This window comes from Oncorhynchus kisutch, linkage group LG4 (genome assembly GCF_002021735.2).
Source record: "Oncorhynchus kisutch isolate 150728-3 linkage group LG4, Okis_V2, whole genome shotgun sequence".
In the NCBI taxonomy this organism is placed as follows: Eukaryota; Metazoa; Chordata; class Actinopteri; order Salmoniformes; family Salmonidae; genus Oncorhynchus; species Oncorhynchus kisutch.
In genome coordinates this window covers 17116478-17131848 of record NC_034177.2, presented here as the reverse complement: position 1 = coordinate 17131848, position 15371 = coordinate 17116478, and the positions used below count along the sequence as shown (strand labels likewise).

The 15371-nt window shown below is 42.7% G+C and overlaps 1 protein-coding gene across 5 annotated transcripts in view; it reads right to left on the bottom strand.

Moving 5' to 3' along the window:
• LOC109889146 (dipeptidyl peptidase 9) overlaps window positions 1–14731 on the bottom strand; it is a 36080-nt gene extending 21349 nt beyond the window's left edge. Inside the window, exons 1-6 of one of the 5 annotated variants that reach the window (XM_031822537.1) lie at window positions 14562–14731; window positions 4618–4708; window positions 4180–4418; window positions 3691–3803; window positions 3058–3231; window positions 1224–1395 (exon numbers count right to left, since the gene is read on the bottom strand). In XM_031822537.1, coding sequence (XP_031678397.1) covers window positions 1224–1395; window positions 3058–3231; window positions 3691–3803; window positions 4180–4418; window positions 4618–4708; window positions 14562–14601 — 829 coding nt within the window. In that variant the 5' untranslated portion in view covers window positions 14602–14731. Of the gene's footprint in view, window positions 1–1223; window positions 1396–3057; window positions 3232–3690; window positions 3804–4179; window positions 4419–4617; window positions 4709–10781; window positions 10892–11851; window positions 12001–14561 lie in introns of those variants that run through there. The other 4 variants (XM_031822538.1, XM_020480360.2, XM_020480361.2 and 1 more) reach the window with 4 other exon arrangements.
• Window positions 14732–15371: the final 640 nt, after the last annotated feature.

Genomic DNA, 15371 nt, shown 5'->3' with positions numbered 1-15371 from the left:
TAGACTTACATCGCATTGCCTACAGTCAGAAGGAAAGGCAGCATGCACAATATGGGCAGATGATTGTTGTGTTGCGACTGTCAGTGAAAAGTAGAGGCCCAGCCAGGCATATCGCAATATTTAAAAATACAATCACAGGAAAACATAGTTTGGTAAGCAAATGGTTATTGATGTAATGAGAAAGCAATGAAAAGACTAAATCTGTCTAAGTTATCCAAATTCTCAAATTAATTGGTGAGGGTGCACTACGCATATTCACTCTTTATCATTGTTGGGTCAGTGCAAAGTTTGTTTTTGGACAATTTCCTCCTCCAATTTAGATGGACGTTATATTCTGTTTGTGTCTCCCCTTCTTGTAGGCCTATTTATATGGACATCATTTTTATTGATATGTTTGTCAGTAAAGTAGGCTATTGGTAATTTGTTGTACTAAAAAAGATTCTGCCAATGCCTCTAGTCATGTAAAGTGTAGTAGAATTACAGGAAATGTGTTTATAAAAAGCCAAAAAATAAATTCTGTCCAAAGAAAGGTAGGCCATCTGATATAGCCTAGGCCTACTCTATACGTGCTCAGCCATGCATTGAACGGTCTTTTTTCGCAAACAGTGATTATTAGCCTTTTTTTTTTTTTATCGTAAAAAAAAATATATATATATTTTTGGGCAGGCCATCTAACGATTTATCCAGGTAAAAATGTACTTGATCATGCATTTCACAATCTGACATAATGGTCTCCTACCTTTTGGGCTTTACATTGCAGATAGTACATTTGTTCATGGTTCTAGGTCGTTTTTTAAGCATTTTGAACAAAGAGCAGTTTGGGAGCCAAATAAGCAGTCTCTTTTACGTGAATGGAGCCAAATGAGCCAGCTCACAGAAAAGACTCAGAACGCCCATCACTACCCTCCCTCCCGTCACACTGACCATCAGATGCAGGCCTTCAGTCCAGTAAAAAAATAGATTATGCTCTCTCAGCTGTGCCTCACAAGTAATACAACAAATGATCCATTATGTGTGATCATATATCTAAAATGTTGCATAATATTGTATTGGGCCTATAGCACAAACCTCATTGCTATATAATTGTTTTTATATGGTTAATGTTTCAAAAACTTAAGTTGTTTTTTTATCTGAGAGGTAGATCTCGGCTTGAATTTTTAATCAGAAAGTGATCTTGATTCAGTAAAGTTTGGTGACGACTGCTATACATCATTTGTCCCAACCTTTATGGCAGTAGGTGAGTCTCCTCTCCTCCCCAGTCTCGATGCTGGCCACCCACAGGTCGTTGCTATTGATGAAGGCCATGAAGGTGGGGTCGCCTGGGGAGATCTTGGGGTCCATTCGAGTGCCTGAGCATTGGGTCTTAATCTCTACAGGCTTCATGGGGGACGCCTGCTAAACATCACACAGACTTTAAGGTATAGAAGTTACCATGCAACAGACAGGTTGGTTACCAGAGTGCCTACATATCAAAGTATTTTCTATCACAAACACTTGTAGGTGACCACTTGGTACACTTCTTTATTTTAGAAGTGTATAAGGCACTTTGTATACTTCACCGTAGCAATGTACAGTCGTGGCCAAAAGTTTTGAGAATGACACAAATATTAATTTCCAAAGTTAGTTGCTTCAGTGTCTTTAGATATTTTTGTCAGATGTTACTATGGAATACTGAGGTATAATTAAAATCCTTTGGCACTTTTGAAATGCTTGTATTGACAATTACATGAAGTTGATGTGTTGACCCTTCTTTTTCAAGACCTCTGCAATCTGCTGTCAATTAACTTCTCGGCCACATCCTGACTGATGGAAACTCATTCTTGCATAATCAATGCTTGGAATTTGTCAGAATTTGTGGGTTTTTGTTTGTCCACCCGCCTCTTGAGGATTGACCACACGTTCTCAATGGGATTAAGGTCTGGGGAGTTTTCTGGTCATGGACTCCCTTGGCTGAGAAGCAACCGCACACATGAATGGTCTCAGGATGCTTCACTGTTGGCATGACACAGGACTGATGGTAGCGCTCACCTTGTCTTCTCCGGTCAAGCTTTTTCCAGATGCCCCAAACAATCGGAATGGGGATTCATCAGAGAAAATGACTTTACCCCAGTCCTCAGCAGTCCAATCCCTGTACCGTTTGCAGAATATCAGTCTGTCCCTGATGTTGTCCTGGAGAGAAGTGGCTTGTTTGCTGCCCTTCTTGACACCAGGCCATCCTCCAAAAGACTTCGCCTCACTGTGCATGCAGATGCACTCACACCTGCCTGCTGCCATTCCTGAGCAAGCTCTGTACTGGTGGTGCCCCGATCCTGCAGCTGAACAACAATTGAACCGCTCTCCTTGAAGTTCTTGATGATCAGATAAATGGTTGATTTAGGTGCAATCTTACTGGCAGCAATATCCTTGCCTGTGAAGTCCTTTTTGTGCAAAGCAATGATGACGGCACGTGTTTCTTTGCAGGTAACCATGTTTCACAACGGAAGAACAATGATTCCAAGCACCACCCTCCTTTTGAAGTATCCAGTCTGTTATTTGAACTCAATCAGGATGACAGAGTGATCTCCAGCCTTGTCCTCGTCAACACTCACAGCTGTGTTAACGAGAGAATCACTGAATGATGACAGCTGGTCCTTTTGTGGCAGGGTTGAAATGCAGTGGAAATGTTTTTGGGGGATTTAGTTCATTTGCATGGCAAAGAGGGATATTGCAATTCATCTGATCACTCTTCATAACATTCTAGAGTATATGCAAATTGCCATCATACAAACTGAGGCAGCAGACTTTGTGAAAATTAATATTTGTGTCATTCTCAAAACTTTTGGCCATGACAGTACAGAGCACTTTGAACAATTCTTTCCTTTAAAAACGCACAGAGCACTTTGCACACTTCTTCATTTTCACAATGTACAAGTTCGGACTACCGTACATATATTTGAAGGACTTTGCTTTCATGACACTTTGCTTTCATGACCACCTAAATAACCAAGATGCCAAGATAACAGTATGATTCAAACTTTAACAGGAAGGTATGAGCTGTGTTGTGTAAATAATACTCACAATGAAGCCATTATGGCCTCCGTCCCGACAGTAGAACAGGCTGTTGCTGGCCTGGAACAGGAAAAGGCCGCTCTCGGCGTGATAATCATACGATGTGATCCCAAAGACCCCCAGACGCTTTCTCTCCCTCAGCAGCTCCTCCTCCCGGGAGTACACCCCATGATGAGGGGTGGCCTGATGGTCAGGGAAGATACATAGCAGACAGTGAGACAGAGATGCAGTGTTAGATTAGCATGAACACCAGCGTGTTTTGCCTTTAACCAAAGTGCGGTTTTCTGGGCAACAATAGTGGTACCTTCATTTTGCCACTCGTGTTTACAGGGGAAATTAATGATAATGTGTTTTTTGGGGGGCATAGTATTGATGGCTGTGTCATAAACAGAGCATAGACAAACACAGGCACTCCCAAAGGTCGGAAGTACAGTAGTATTCCATTAGGTGCCAACTGAACTGACCCGTGTATGTCCTCCTCTACATAGTTCACATCAGTGCTGTGGATGAGGACATGCATGCAGAAATGCCTTGTGAATGTGTGACGAACTTCTTGAGGTAAACAACATTTATGTTTAGATTTCCCAGAAATCCGACAAGTGGCAAAAGGGAGCCCAGCGGAAGGGGCTGAGGGTTCATTACCTGAAAGTGATCTAGCATCTGTTTCCACGACAACACCAGAAGGGCCTCTTTCCGAATCTTCTTGGGAATCTCTGAGTAAAGTAATGAGTTTTCCCTACTTCCATAGGGCATTCCTAAATGACCATGGAGCGGAGGAAACGGGTTGAGTTAAAGAATATTTTTGCATCGCTAAGTCTGTTTATCTTTTGTCTGTGTAACCACAAAGTTCAAGGATATTGTCACTGATATTGGTTGTTCTGAGGTTGTTCCTAAAGAGTTTCTTCCCATTGTAATGTTCCCTTCTAACATTAATGGTGCAGAGGGAATCAAACACAAGTATAGAGATCAAATATACACATGAGATTCCTCCATTTCCCACCCCTATTCACATGAGTTAATTATGATACACCGTACTGTCACCATTGCGGTGCTGTTTGTTGACAGAAATTATGACGACTCCTCAAAATCCATAATGGGATATCCAGTGAGGGTGTGGGGGTGTAACCTCACCAAGGTAGTAGAGTCGATGGGAGTATGGGCCTGACTCGTCCTGCCTCTGGACAAACTGGAAGTCGTGCGGGGCCTTGTTGATGACCATGCCCGTGTATTTGCGGCTACTATGGATGATGTTCCGCAGGCCGTCCCACGAGTGCTTCTCCACAAAGAACTGGGAGGGCACGTCCTCCATCTCCACTACCTCCGAGCTGTCCGAGAGCTCATCTACAGCAGTCATTCTGAAAGCTGAATAACTGACCCATAACAATAGAAGTCAACAACAACATGATACAAAGCTGAATATAAGTACATACATGTAACTGAGTATTGAATACAAGTAAACGATGAGAACACACGGACCAGCTAGTTATATAGGTTAAAAAAGGTCCAACATGTCACATTAAGCCACATTTGACCAAATGAGCACTGTAGAATGCAAGATTAGTTACGCACCTTTTCCAACTACCTTCTGTTTCGTCTTCAAGTTTCACCCTCTTAACTCTATGCATTAACCGGCCAACAAGCCTGAACCAGATTTGAAAACCTAAAACAGAGACATTGGATTTCTTTGATACAGTCACTATAATACATGCCCATCATCTTAAGGAACATTACAGTGTGAAACAAAAGCTAAAACCCTACCGTGACATATTGAAGAAATTGTTTTAAGAATACGTAGGAGACTGACACCAGACTGAAAATTCCCTGCATAAAAGAGGATTAACGTACAAGGACAAGCCAGAGAAACAGCACAGAATCTGCCATAAACATCCCGGATGAACAAGACTTCACATAACAATTCCCTAAAAACTGCTATACCGAAGAAATCTCCACACCATTGTTCTTTGACCTGCTTCATTAAGGCACAGCTCAGCGACTCACTTGGGAAAAACCTTTCTCCTGCGATGGTCTAACTATGTGTGACTCAGGACAATGCTAGAGAATGCTACATGCCTCTAATGTCTCAACACGAATATATCACCAGAGTGAGGAATGTTTGGCTATTACTCTACAATTCAGAGGTTAGTCATGCTTGTTGATCTGCCTTCATTTTTTAGGCCTAAATGAGGTCATTCACATAGCCTACAGTACATTAACATAACCATCCAATTAATATTGAAAGGAAGTAGGGTTGCAAAGGGTCAGAAATTTTCCCAGAAATTTCATAGGGGAGGTTAAGCCTGGGAATCTTGCTTAAATTCATCAAAACAAACAAAAAGTTAGCTTATAACAGTGAACCTTTTTTTGTGGGATACACAAAGCAATTCTAGGTCTTCTGGCATATTTTGGTTGAACAATCCCCAATTCAATGGAATTGCAACCCTCTGCATGCACAGTGTATTCTTCTATCACATGTGTTGTGCACTCTTCCATCACATGTACAGCTGATTCTCAAGATCTTGCACACTAATGAGATGCTATTGAGCCCACACTACTACACTGTCTTAGCCAAGGACTAAGACAGCTTTCTGGTAAGTTTTGATTACAATACTGGGTGGTTGAATATATTTTATGACATACATGTTTTTTGTTAACTACTAAATAGTAGCCTGCGGCAAAGTGTGTTTAAATCATTTCGAAGTTGATACCCATTTCTGCTAGTTAGTTTTTGCTACCATGTGGGTTTTAGCTTGCTTGAGCATGCTAACTGGGTGTTAATTTTAAAACATTTATCTTACAAAGGATTTGTTTAATCTAACTGCTTAACTATTTATCTGTACATGGAATTGTTTAGATTTTTTTTTTTACAACAAAAAAATTACAATCTTTACAGGAAAATGCCACGGGCACTATCTGATGTGTGGAGACATTTCACTGCAGCTAATGTAGAAGGACAATCTGTGTACATTTGCAAATACTGTGCCAAATCATGTGTGACAAATACAACAAAGATGCAGAATCATCTGGCCAAGTGCATCAAGTTCCCTCACCACTCACAAGAAGCAACCTTTGACAAAAGTCCCTCTACTTCTATTCGAGGTGAAAATGATGAATCAGACACCTTATCAATAGCAACAGCTCATGGTCCTCCTGGAATCAGAAATGTTTTTGACTCAATGGAGGAATGTAGACAGAGAAATGCTGATGAATGTCTTGCTCAAGCTGTGTATGCAACTGGTTCACCTCTGATGCGCACAGGCAATGTGTATTGGAAGAGATTTCTGAATGTTCTTTGCCCAACATACACCCCTCCAACCAGACATGCTTTATCTACTTATTTGCTGGATGCAGAGTTCAACAGAGTTCAAGTGAAGGTCAAGCAAATCCTAGAGAAAGCAGACTGTATTGCAATCATCTCTGATGGGTGGTCGAATGTTCGTGGGCAAGGAATAATTGACTACATCATCTCCACCCCTCAACCAGTATTTTACAAGAGCACAAGACACAAGGGACAACAGACACACCGGTCTCTACATTGCAGATGAGCTGAAGGCAGTTATCAATGACCGTGGCCCACAGAAGGTATTTGCACTGGTTACAGACAATGTGGCGAACATGAAGGCTGCTTGGTCTAAAGTGGAGTCCTACCCTCGCATAACACCCATTGGCTGCGCTGCTCATGCATTGAATCTGCTCCTCAAGGACATCATGGCACTGAAAACAATGGACACACCCTACAAGAGAGCCAAGAAAATGGTTAGGTACGTGAAGGGTCATCAAGTTATAGCAGCAATCTACCTCACCAGGAAAAGTGAGAAGAGGGGGTTGTCGAGGACTCCGGCCACCCTGGTTGTGGACTGTTCTCTCTGCTGCTGCACGACAAACCAGTCTGGGTCCAGGAGGCTTCTGGACAGCTTCTACCGCCAAGCCATGACTCCAGGACATCTAGTCAGGTGGCTGCCCCACCGCCACTCTGTTGTCATCTATGCATGGTCACTAATTGGCTCTACCTACATGTACATACTTCCTCGGCTGGCCAGTGGCCCCACGCATTGACTCTGTAAAGGTGCATGTGACTAATAACATTTGATTTGAATAAGAGCACCACATTGAAGCTGCCCACCAACACCCGTTGGGGTGGTGTTGTCATCATGTTTGACAGTCACCTGGAGGGGAAGGAGTCTCTCCAAGAAATGGCCATATCACAGTCTGCCCTGCCCACTTCACTGTTGCTCTAAGCAGAGGAAACTGCAGTTCTGAAATGCATCAAAAAGCGTGAAGACTTCTGCCTGAAGCCCATACACACCGCAGTGTACATGTTGGACCCCGAGCATGCTGGCAAGAGCATCCTGTCTGGTGCAGAGATCAACAAGGCCTATGATGTCATCACTACCATGTCTTGCCACCTAGGCCTGGATGAGGGCAAGGTTCTTGGCAGTCTGGCGAAGTACACTTCCAAGCAAGGGCTTTGGGATGGAGATGCAATATGACAGTCGTGCCAACATATCTCATCAGCCACCTGGTGGAAGGGATTTTGTGGATCTGAGGCTCTTTCCCCTGCTCTTTTCCCCCTCCAAATCCCACCAACATCAGCCGCCTCAGAGCGCAACTGGTCCTTGTTTGGGAACACACACACCAAAGCATGCAACAGGCTGACCAATACAAGAGTTGAACAATTGATGGCCATCCGGGCAAATTTGAGGCGTTTTGAGCCCGACAACAAGCCATCGTCAACATGGATGGAAAGTGACAGTGAAGATGAGACCTCAGAGTCTGATGTTCAAGAGGTGGACATTGAGGAGGTCCAGGGAGAAGACATAGAAGCCTGAGAGAGCTTTGGTTATCATTTTACAGATGTATGTTGAAACCGTTTTTGAGAGATGTGATGGATCATTGGGGATCATTCAATATTCCCTTTCGTTGTTCAGTGAAATCATCCCATGTGAAGAGTCAACTAACTTAAAGTTAAATTCGTAACTAAATAGTTGTTTTTATTTCTATTGGAAGGATTTAATCATTTGCAATTATGTCTACTTATGATAAGGTAAAAGGTTAATGTTTCAGTCTCCATATGATATGGTAAATATATCCAATGCAAAGAACAAACATTTAAACAGTATTAATATGAATTTGCATACATTTCCATTAATTCCCTAATATTCCCATGGAAAGTTTCCACCTCTGAATATTCCCCAAAATGTGCAACCCTAAAAATAAGAATATGTATGCTTTTATCCTCAATGAGCTACACAATCCCCTTTGAAAGCTGAACATGTAAGCATATCAAACACTGAAAAGGCAACAGGTTAGTGGGTTAACAGCTTAGTATGCAGCTCAGCCTAAACCCCTCATGGTGGTGTTTTCGAAGGTGACCGTGGCGAGAACTAAACTATTCTTATTGAAATTTGAATATCTCCATTGAGAAACTGAAACAGCCAGAAGGAAGAACCCCAACTCACAAAAACCCAGAAGAGCTTCAATGACTAAGTAAACAATGATGGGTTTGTGGTGGTACTATGGGATTTTAGCAAGGCGGGTGTATTTACACTAGCGTTGCTTTCAATTGTATTTGATTTATTTTACCTTTATTTAACTAGATGAGTCAGTTAAGAACAAATTCTTATTTTCAATGATGGCCTAGGAACAGTGGGTTAACTGCCTTTTCAGGGGCAGAACGACAGATTTGTACCTTGTCAGCTCGGGGGTTTGAACTTGCAACCTTCCAGTTACTAGACCAATGCTCTAACCACTAGGCTACCCTGCCACCCCAGGGTAGCCTTTTATTGGGTTGCACAAAAACAGTTCATGGGAAGCCAGAATTTAAATACATTTCAACTGAATTTTTATCAACACATCGCCTGCGCTACTCGCTCATCATTCTTCTCCTCCGTCCTATTGGCAGAAACTTAAACAGGAAGTACCCGTGAAAAGGACTGTTCAACGTTGGTCTGACCAATCAGAATCTATACTTCAAGTTTGTTTTGATCATGACGACAGGAATATGTTCTGGGTTACCTCAGTAACATTGACGTTATACACTGACTCGTTCCCCCACCCACTGTGACGATTAGAATTTATCCAAACCAAACACCATGGATAGAAGCATTTGCACAAAACTGTAAGCAGGAACCACCGCATTTAACCACAGTAAGGTGACTGGTAACATGGATGCGTACAAACAGTCCAACTATGCCCTCTGTAAGGCAATCAAACCAAAACGTCAGTACAGAGACAAAGTCGAGTCGCAATTCAACTGCTCAGGCACGACATGTATTTGGCAGGGAGTTCCGACAATCATGGATTATAAAGGAAAAGCCAGCCACGTCGAGGACACTGACACCTTGCTCCAGGACCAGCTAAACACCTTCTTTGCCTGCTTTGAGGAAAACACATTGCTACTGATGGGGGCCACTGCCCCTCAAGAAGTCTGTGAGCTCTCGTTATCCATGGCCGACGTGAGTAAGACATTTAAGCGCATTAACCCTTGCAAGGCTGCCGGCCCAGACGGCATCCCTAGCCGCGTCCTCAGAGCATGTGCAGACCAGCTGGCTGAAGTGTTTGCGGACACATTCAATCGCTCCCCATCCAGGTCGGTTGTCCCCCACTTCCTCCAAAATGTATACCATTGTTCATGTAGCCAAGAAAGCAAAGGCAGCCTAACTGAACTAAATGACTATCGCCCCGTAGCACTCACTTCTGTCATCATGAAGTGCTTTCAGAGGCTAGTTAAGGATCATATCACCTCCACCTTACCCACCACCATAGACCCACTACAATTTACATACCGCCCCAACAAATCCATGGATGACACAATCGCCATTGCACTGCACACTGCCCTATCCCATCTGGACAAGAGGAATACCTATGTAAAAATGCTGTTCAACTACAGCTCAGCTTTCAACACCATAGTGACCTCCAAGCTCACCACTAAGCCCGGTCTGAACCACGCCCTGTGCAATTGAGTCCTCGACTTCCTGACGAGCCGACTCCAGGTGGTGAAGGTAGCCAACCTCCGTTGATCCTCAACACATGAGCCCCACAAGGGTGCGTGCTCAGCCCTCTCCTGGGCCGCTTGGGGCGGCAGGGTAGCCTAGTGGTTAGAGCGTTGGACTAGTTAACTGAAAGGTTGCAAGTTCGAATCCCCGAGCTGACAAGGTACAAATCTGTCGTTCAGGCAGTTAACCCACTGTTCCTAGGACGTCATTGAAAATAAGAATTTGTTCTTTACTGACTTTCCTAGTTAAATAAAGGTAAAATTAAATATATAAAAAATTAAATATGTTCACTTGATCAAGCATGTCGTCTCAACTCTACCACCAAAATGGCAGACGACACAAAATCAAAGAGACAGCCTACAGACAGGAGGTGAGGGCCCTTAGACTTCCCAAATGTGGGACCCACTTCCTCTCTGCTTACCTCATGTCAAAATAAAAGTCCTGCATGTCTGCCATATGTGGACAAAAAAGGGATAACGTGTTTTTGACACGAGGTAAGTAGAGAGGAAGTGGGTCTACAACAGACTCATGTTTGGAAGTCTGTTGAATAACAAAATCGTTTAGATATTTTGTCTCAAATTCCCCCCAATCATAATGACCAACCTTTCTGCCTACAGACACAAAGTTGAAATAGCATTGCATTTAACATTTGGCTTCCCACGGAGTGTTTTTATGCAACCCAATCCAATAGAAAGCAACGCTAGAGTATGTAAATACCCCTGCGTTGCTAAAAGCACCTACCGTGGTACATGGCTAGTTTTGGGTTGGCCGTTGATCATGACTCAGTTCCATTACATTACACATAAGAGTCATTGGACGAAGGCATCTACTGTAAAGGGGAGTTTTGTTAAGAGCTGCGACGCTCGGTCGGAACATCAACATGCATCGCTTGCAGTGCGGTTTTGGTAGCATAAGAACCTTATCAAAAAACAAAAAGGTTCAATTGATACACATCTTTATAGGGTTAGTGTTCCCAAACGGCCATATATCCATGTTACAGTGCGTGTTAACGGAAAACAGAGGTGCTAATTAGCATGCTCCGAACAAATCCAAATGTATTTGTCACATGCGCCGAATACAACAAGTGTAGACCTTACAGTGAAATGCTTACTTACAAGCCCCTAACCAGCAATGCAGTTTTAAGAAAAAAATTAAGAAAAAATTGAAAATATTATAATAATAAAGAGCAGCAGTAAACCGGTGTTTAACGGAAGAAGGCCGCCAGAAACGTGTTTTCACTGAAAAATACTGTCCGCTGCAAATCTGATAAAGCCGGTAAAGCTAGCAACTCTACATTGTTATTTGTATTATTTAAAACTCCTAATGTTAGGGGTTGGTGGCATTGGGAAGTGTCAACACAGCCCATACATTCACTTACATTAAACATGCCCAAGTGTGGATTGTAATCTGTCCAGGTCCATAAAAAACTATTTAATTAACTAGCTAGTAAAAGTTAAATAGATTCATCCTCGGATACTGACAATGACGATTGGAGCTAGGTAACGTTAGTTGGTTCTATGGCTAGCTAGCTAGATAACGTGAACTAGTACGTTATCGTTATATGTCACGCCATTAGCAATCCAACAAACTCTAAACGTAACGCTAAAAAAATGTTTTAACAAGGACCCGTTTTCAGTAATTCATTTCAAGATAAATGTAAGCAATTGTCGGAGCTTTACTAGTTACACTGCTATGTTGACAGCAGGGGGCTGTTCTGGCTATCGAGTTAGCCTCAGCGACTAGCAAGCTAACGGTTAGAAACGGATCTAGAACTGTCGGTTTACGGAAATAACATCAGGTTTGGTACTTACAGGTTCAGCCCTAGATTTTCTCTCACACGTTTCTAACTTCTGCTTTAATGGTGCGATTAGATGTTAACCAGTTATAACTGCGTCCATGGCCTGTAGCTCATCAGACAAAACAATCACGGAAACGAATTTGGGAAGCCTTAACGAAAAGCGACCCTTCAACCGGAAATCATACATATTTCAGCATCAACCAAAGCTAATATCAGAGACGGAAGAGGAAGCGAGACACCCCACAGACTGCGTTTTTTTCCCCCTAACATTTTTATTTATTTTTAAACACAGGCTGCGTTTTCGTCTTATGGTTCAATCAAAGTCAATTGACTAAGTAGGCCAGACCCAGCTGATATTGCGTTGGTTGTTTAGAAACAAAACTTTAGGTTACGACCGTAACCCCGTTCTCTGACAGTATGAGTGAGGTATGTAATTCGTCAGAAGCCTTTAAGAAGAGGCCTTTAAGCCAGCCATGATTGGCTGGACGTCGAGACCTATGTGTCGGGGGAAAAGTGTCTATCCTACCCTAAAAGGTCCAAGTGAGCGTCTCTGAGTCTTTCAAAAATAAGCAACACCTAGTCCTCGCACATGCAAAAAGGTTGGTGCAGTGACCTAAAGTTATTTTTCAAGTATTTGTTTCGGTATTTCACTTAAGGGAAAACGGACTCCTGTATTGCCAGACAAGCTTATCCTGACGACCGACTGCCCTGTGCGATATATCACACAAATGGGCTTTGCCACCAGAAGACCCAACACGTAAAACAGTATGCGCCAGGGTCGGTGCAGTGACATCGAGTCTATAAAACTTCGCAAATGTATGAGGTGAAGTCCAACTCGCTGCTGAGCAAATATCTTGGATAGATATACCCAAAAATAAATCGCAGAACGTAGCCATTCCTCTAGTGCAGTAGTTCCCAAACTCTTTACAGTCGTGGCCAAAAGTTGAGAAGGACACAAATATTAATTTCCACAAAGTTTGCTGTTTCAGTGTCTTTAGATATTTTTGTCAGATGTAACTATGGAATACTGAAGTATAATTACAAGCATTTCAAAAGTGTCACAGGCTTTTATTGACAATTACATGAAGTTGATGCAAAGAGTCAATAGTTGCAGTGTTGACCCTTCTTTTTCAAGACCTCTGCAATCTGCCCTGGCATGCTGTCAGCCCATTCTTGCATAATCAATGCTTGGAATTTGTCAGAATTTGTGGGGTTTTGTTTGTCCACCAGCCTCTTGAGGATTGACCACACGTTGTCAATGGGATTAAGGTCTGGGGAGTTTCCTGGCCATGGACACAAAATATTGATGTTTTGTTCCACGAGCCACTTAGTTATCACTTTTGCCTTATGTCAAGGTGCTCCATCGTGCTGGAAAAGGCATTGTTCGTCACCAAACTGTTCCTGGGTGGTTGGGAGAAGTTGCTCTCGGAGGATGTGTTGGTACCATTCTTTATTTATGGCTGTGTTCTTAGGCAAAATTGTGAGTGAGCCCACTCCCTTGGCCAAGAGGCAACCCCACACATGAATGGTCTCAGGATGCTTTACTGTTGGCAATACACAGGACTGATGGTAGTGCTCACCTTGTCTTCTCCGTACAAGCTTTTTTCCGGATGCCCCAAACAATCGGAAAGGGGATTCATCAGAGAAAATGACTTTACCGCAGTCCTCAGCAGTCCAATCCCTGTACCTTTTTCCTGGAGAGAAGTGGCTTCTTTGCTGCCCTTCTTGACACCAGGCCATCCTCCAAAAGTATTTGCCTCACTGTGCATGCAGATGCACTCACACCTGTCTGTTGCCATTCCTGAGCAAGCTCTGTACTGGTGGTGCCCCAATCCCGCAGCTGAATCAACTTTAGGAGAGAGTCCTGGCACTTGCTGGACTTTCTTGGGCACCCTGAAGCCTTCTTCACAACAATTGAACCGCTCTCCTTGAAGTTCTTGATAATCCAATAAATGGTTGATTTAGGCGCAATCTTACTGCCAGCAATATCCTTGCCTGTGAAGCCCTTTTTGTGCAAAGCAATGATGACGGCACGTGTTTCCTTGCAGGTAACCATGGTTGACAGAGGAAGAACAATGATTCCAAGCACCACCTTCCCTTTGAAGCTTCCAGTCTGTTATTCGAACTCAATCAGCATGACAGAGTGATCTCCAGCCTTGTCCTCATCAACACTCACACCTGTGTTAACGAGAGAATCACTAACATGATGTCAGCTGGTCCTCTTGTGGCAGGGCTGAAATGCAGTGGAAATGTTTTTTGGGGATTCAGTTCATTTACATGGCAAAAAGGGACTTTGCAATGAATTGCAATTCATCTGATCACTCTTCATAACATTCTGGAGTATATGCAAATTGTCCTCATACAAACTGAGGCAGCAGACTTTGTGAACATTTATTTGTGTCATTCTCAAAACTTTTGGCCACGACTGTATTGTCCCATACCCCTTCAAACATTCAACCTCCAGCTGCGTACCCCCTCCAGCACCAGGGTCAGCGCATTCTAAAATGTGTTTTTTTGCCATCATTGTAAGCCTGCCACACACTAAACGATACATTTATTAAACATAAGAATGAGTGAGTTTTTGTCACAACCCAGCTTGTGGAATGTGACAAAGAGCTAATATAGGACCAGGGCACAAATAATATAATAAATAATTTTGTTCTTTATTTAACCATCTTACATATGAAACCTTATTTGTTAATCAAAAAATGTGAATAACTCACCACAGGTTAATGAGAAGGGTGTGCTTGAAGGGATGCTCATAACTCTGCAATGTCGGGTTGTATTGGAGAGATTCTCAGTCTTAAATCATTTCCCACACACAGTCTGTGCCTGTATTTCGTTTTCATGCTAGAGAGTGCCGAGAATCCATTTTTCCTATTTTGTTGCATTACAACCTGTAATTTAAATTGATTTTTATTTGGATTTCATGTCTTGGACATACACAAAATAGTCCAAATTGGTTAAGTGAAATGAACAAAATTACTTGTTTAAAAAAAGAAACAACAGAAAAGTGGTGCATGCGTATGTATTCACCCCCTTTGCTATGACGTCCCTAAACAATATCTGGTGCAACCAATTACCTTCAGAAGTCACATAATTAGTTAAATAAAGTCCACCTGTGTACAATCTAAGGCGTCACATGATCTGTCACATGATCTCAGTAGATATACACCTGTTCTGAAAGGCCCCAGAGTCTGCAACACCACTAAGCAAGGGGCACCACCAAGCAAGTGGCACCATGAAGACCAAGGACCTTTCCAAACAGGTCAGGGACAAAGTTGTGAAGAAGTACAGGTCAGAGTTGGGTTATAAAAAAAATATCTGAAACGTTGAACATCCCAGGGAGTACCATTAAATCCATTATTAAAAAATGGAAAGAATATGGCAGCACAACAAACTGGCCAAAAGAGGGCCGCCCACCAAAACTCACGGACCAGACAAGGAGGGCATTAATCAGAGAGGCAACAAAAAGACCAAAGATAACCCTAAAAGAGCTGCAAAGCTCCACAGCGGAGATTGGAGTATCTGTT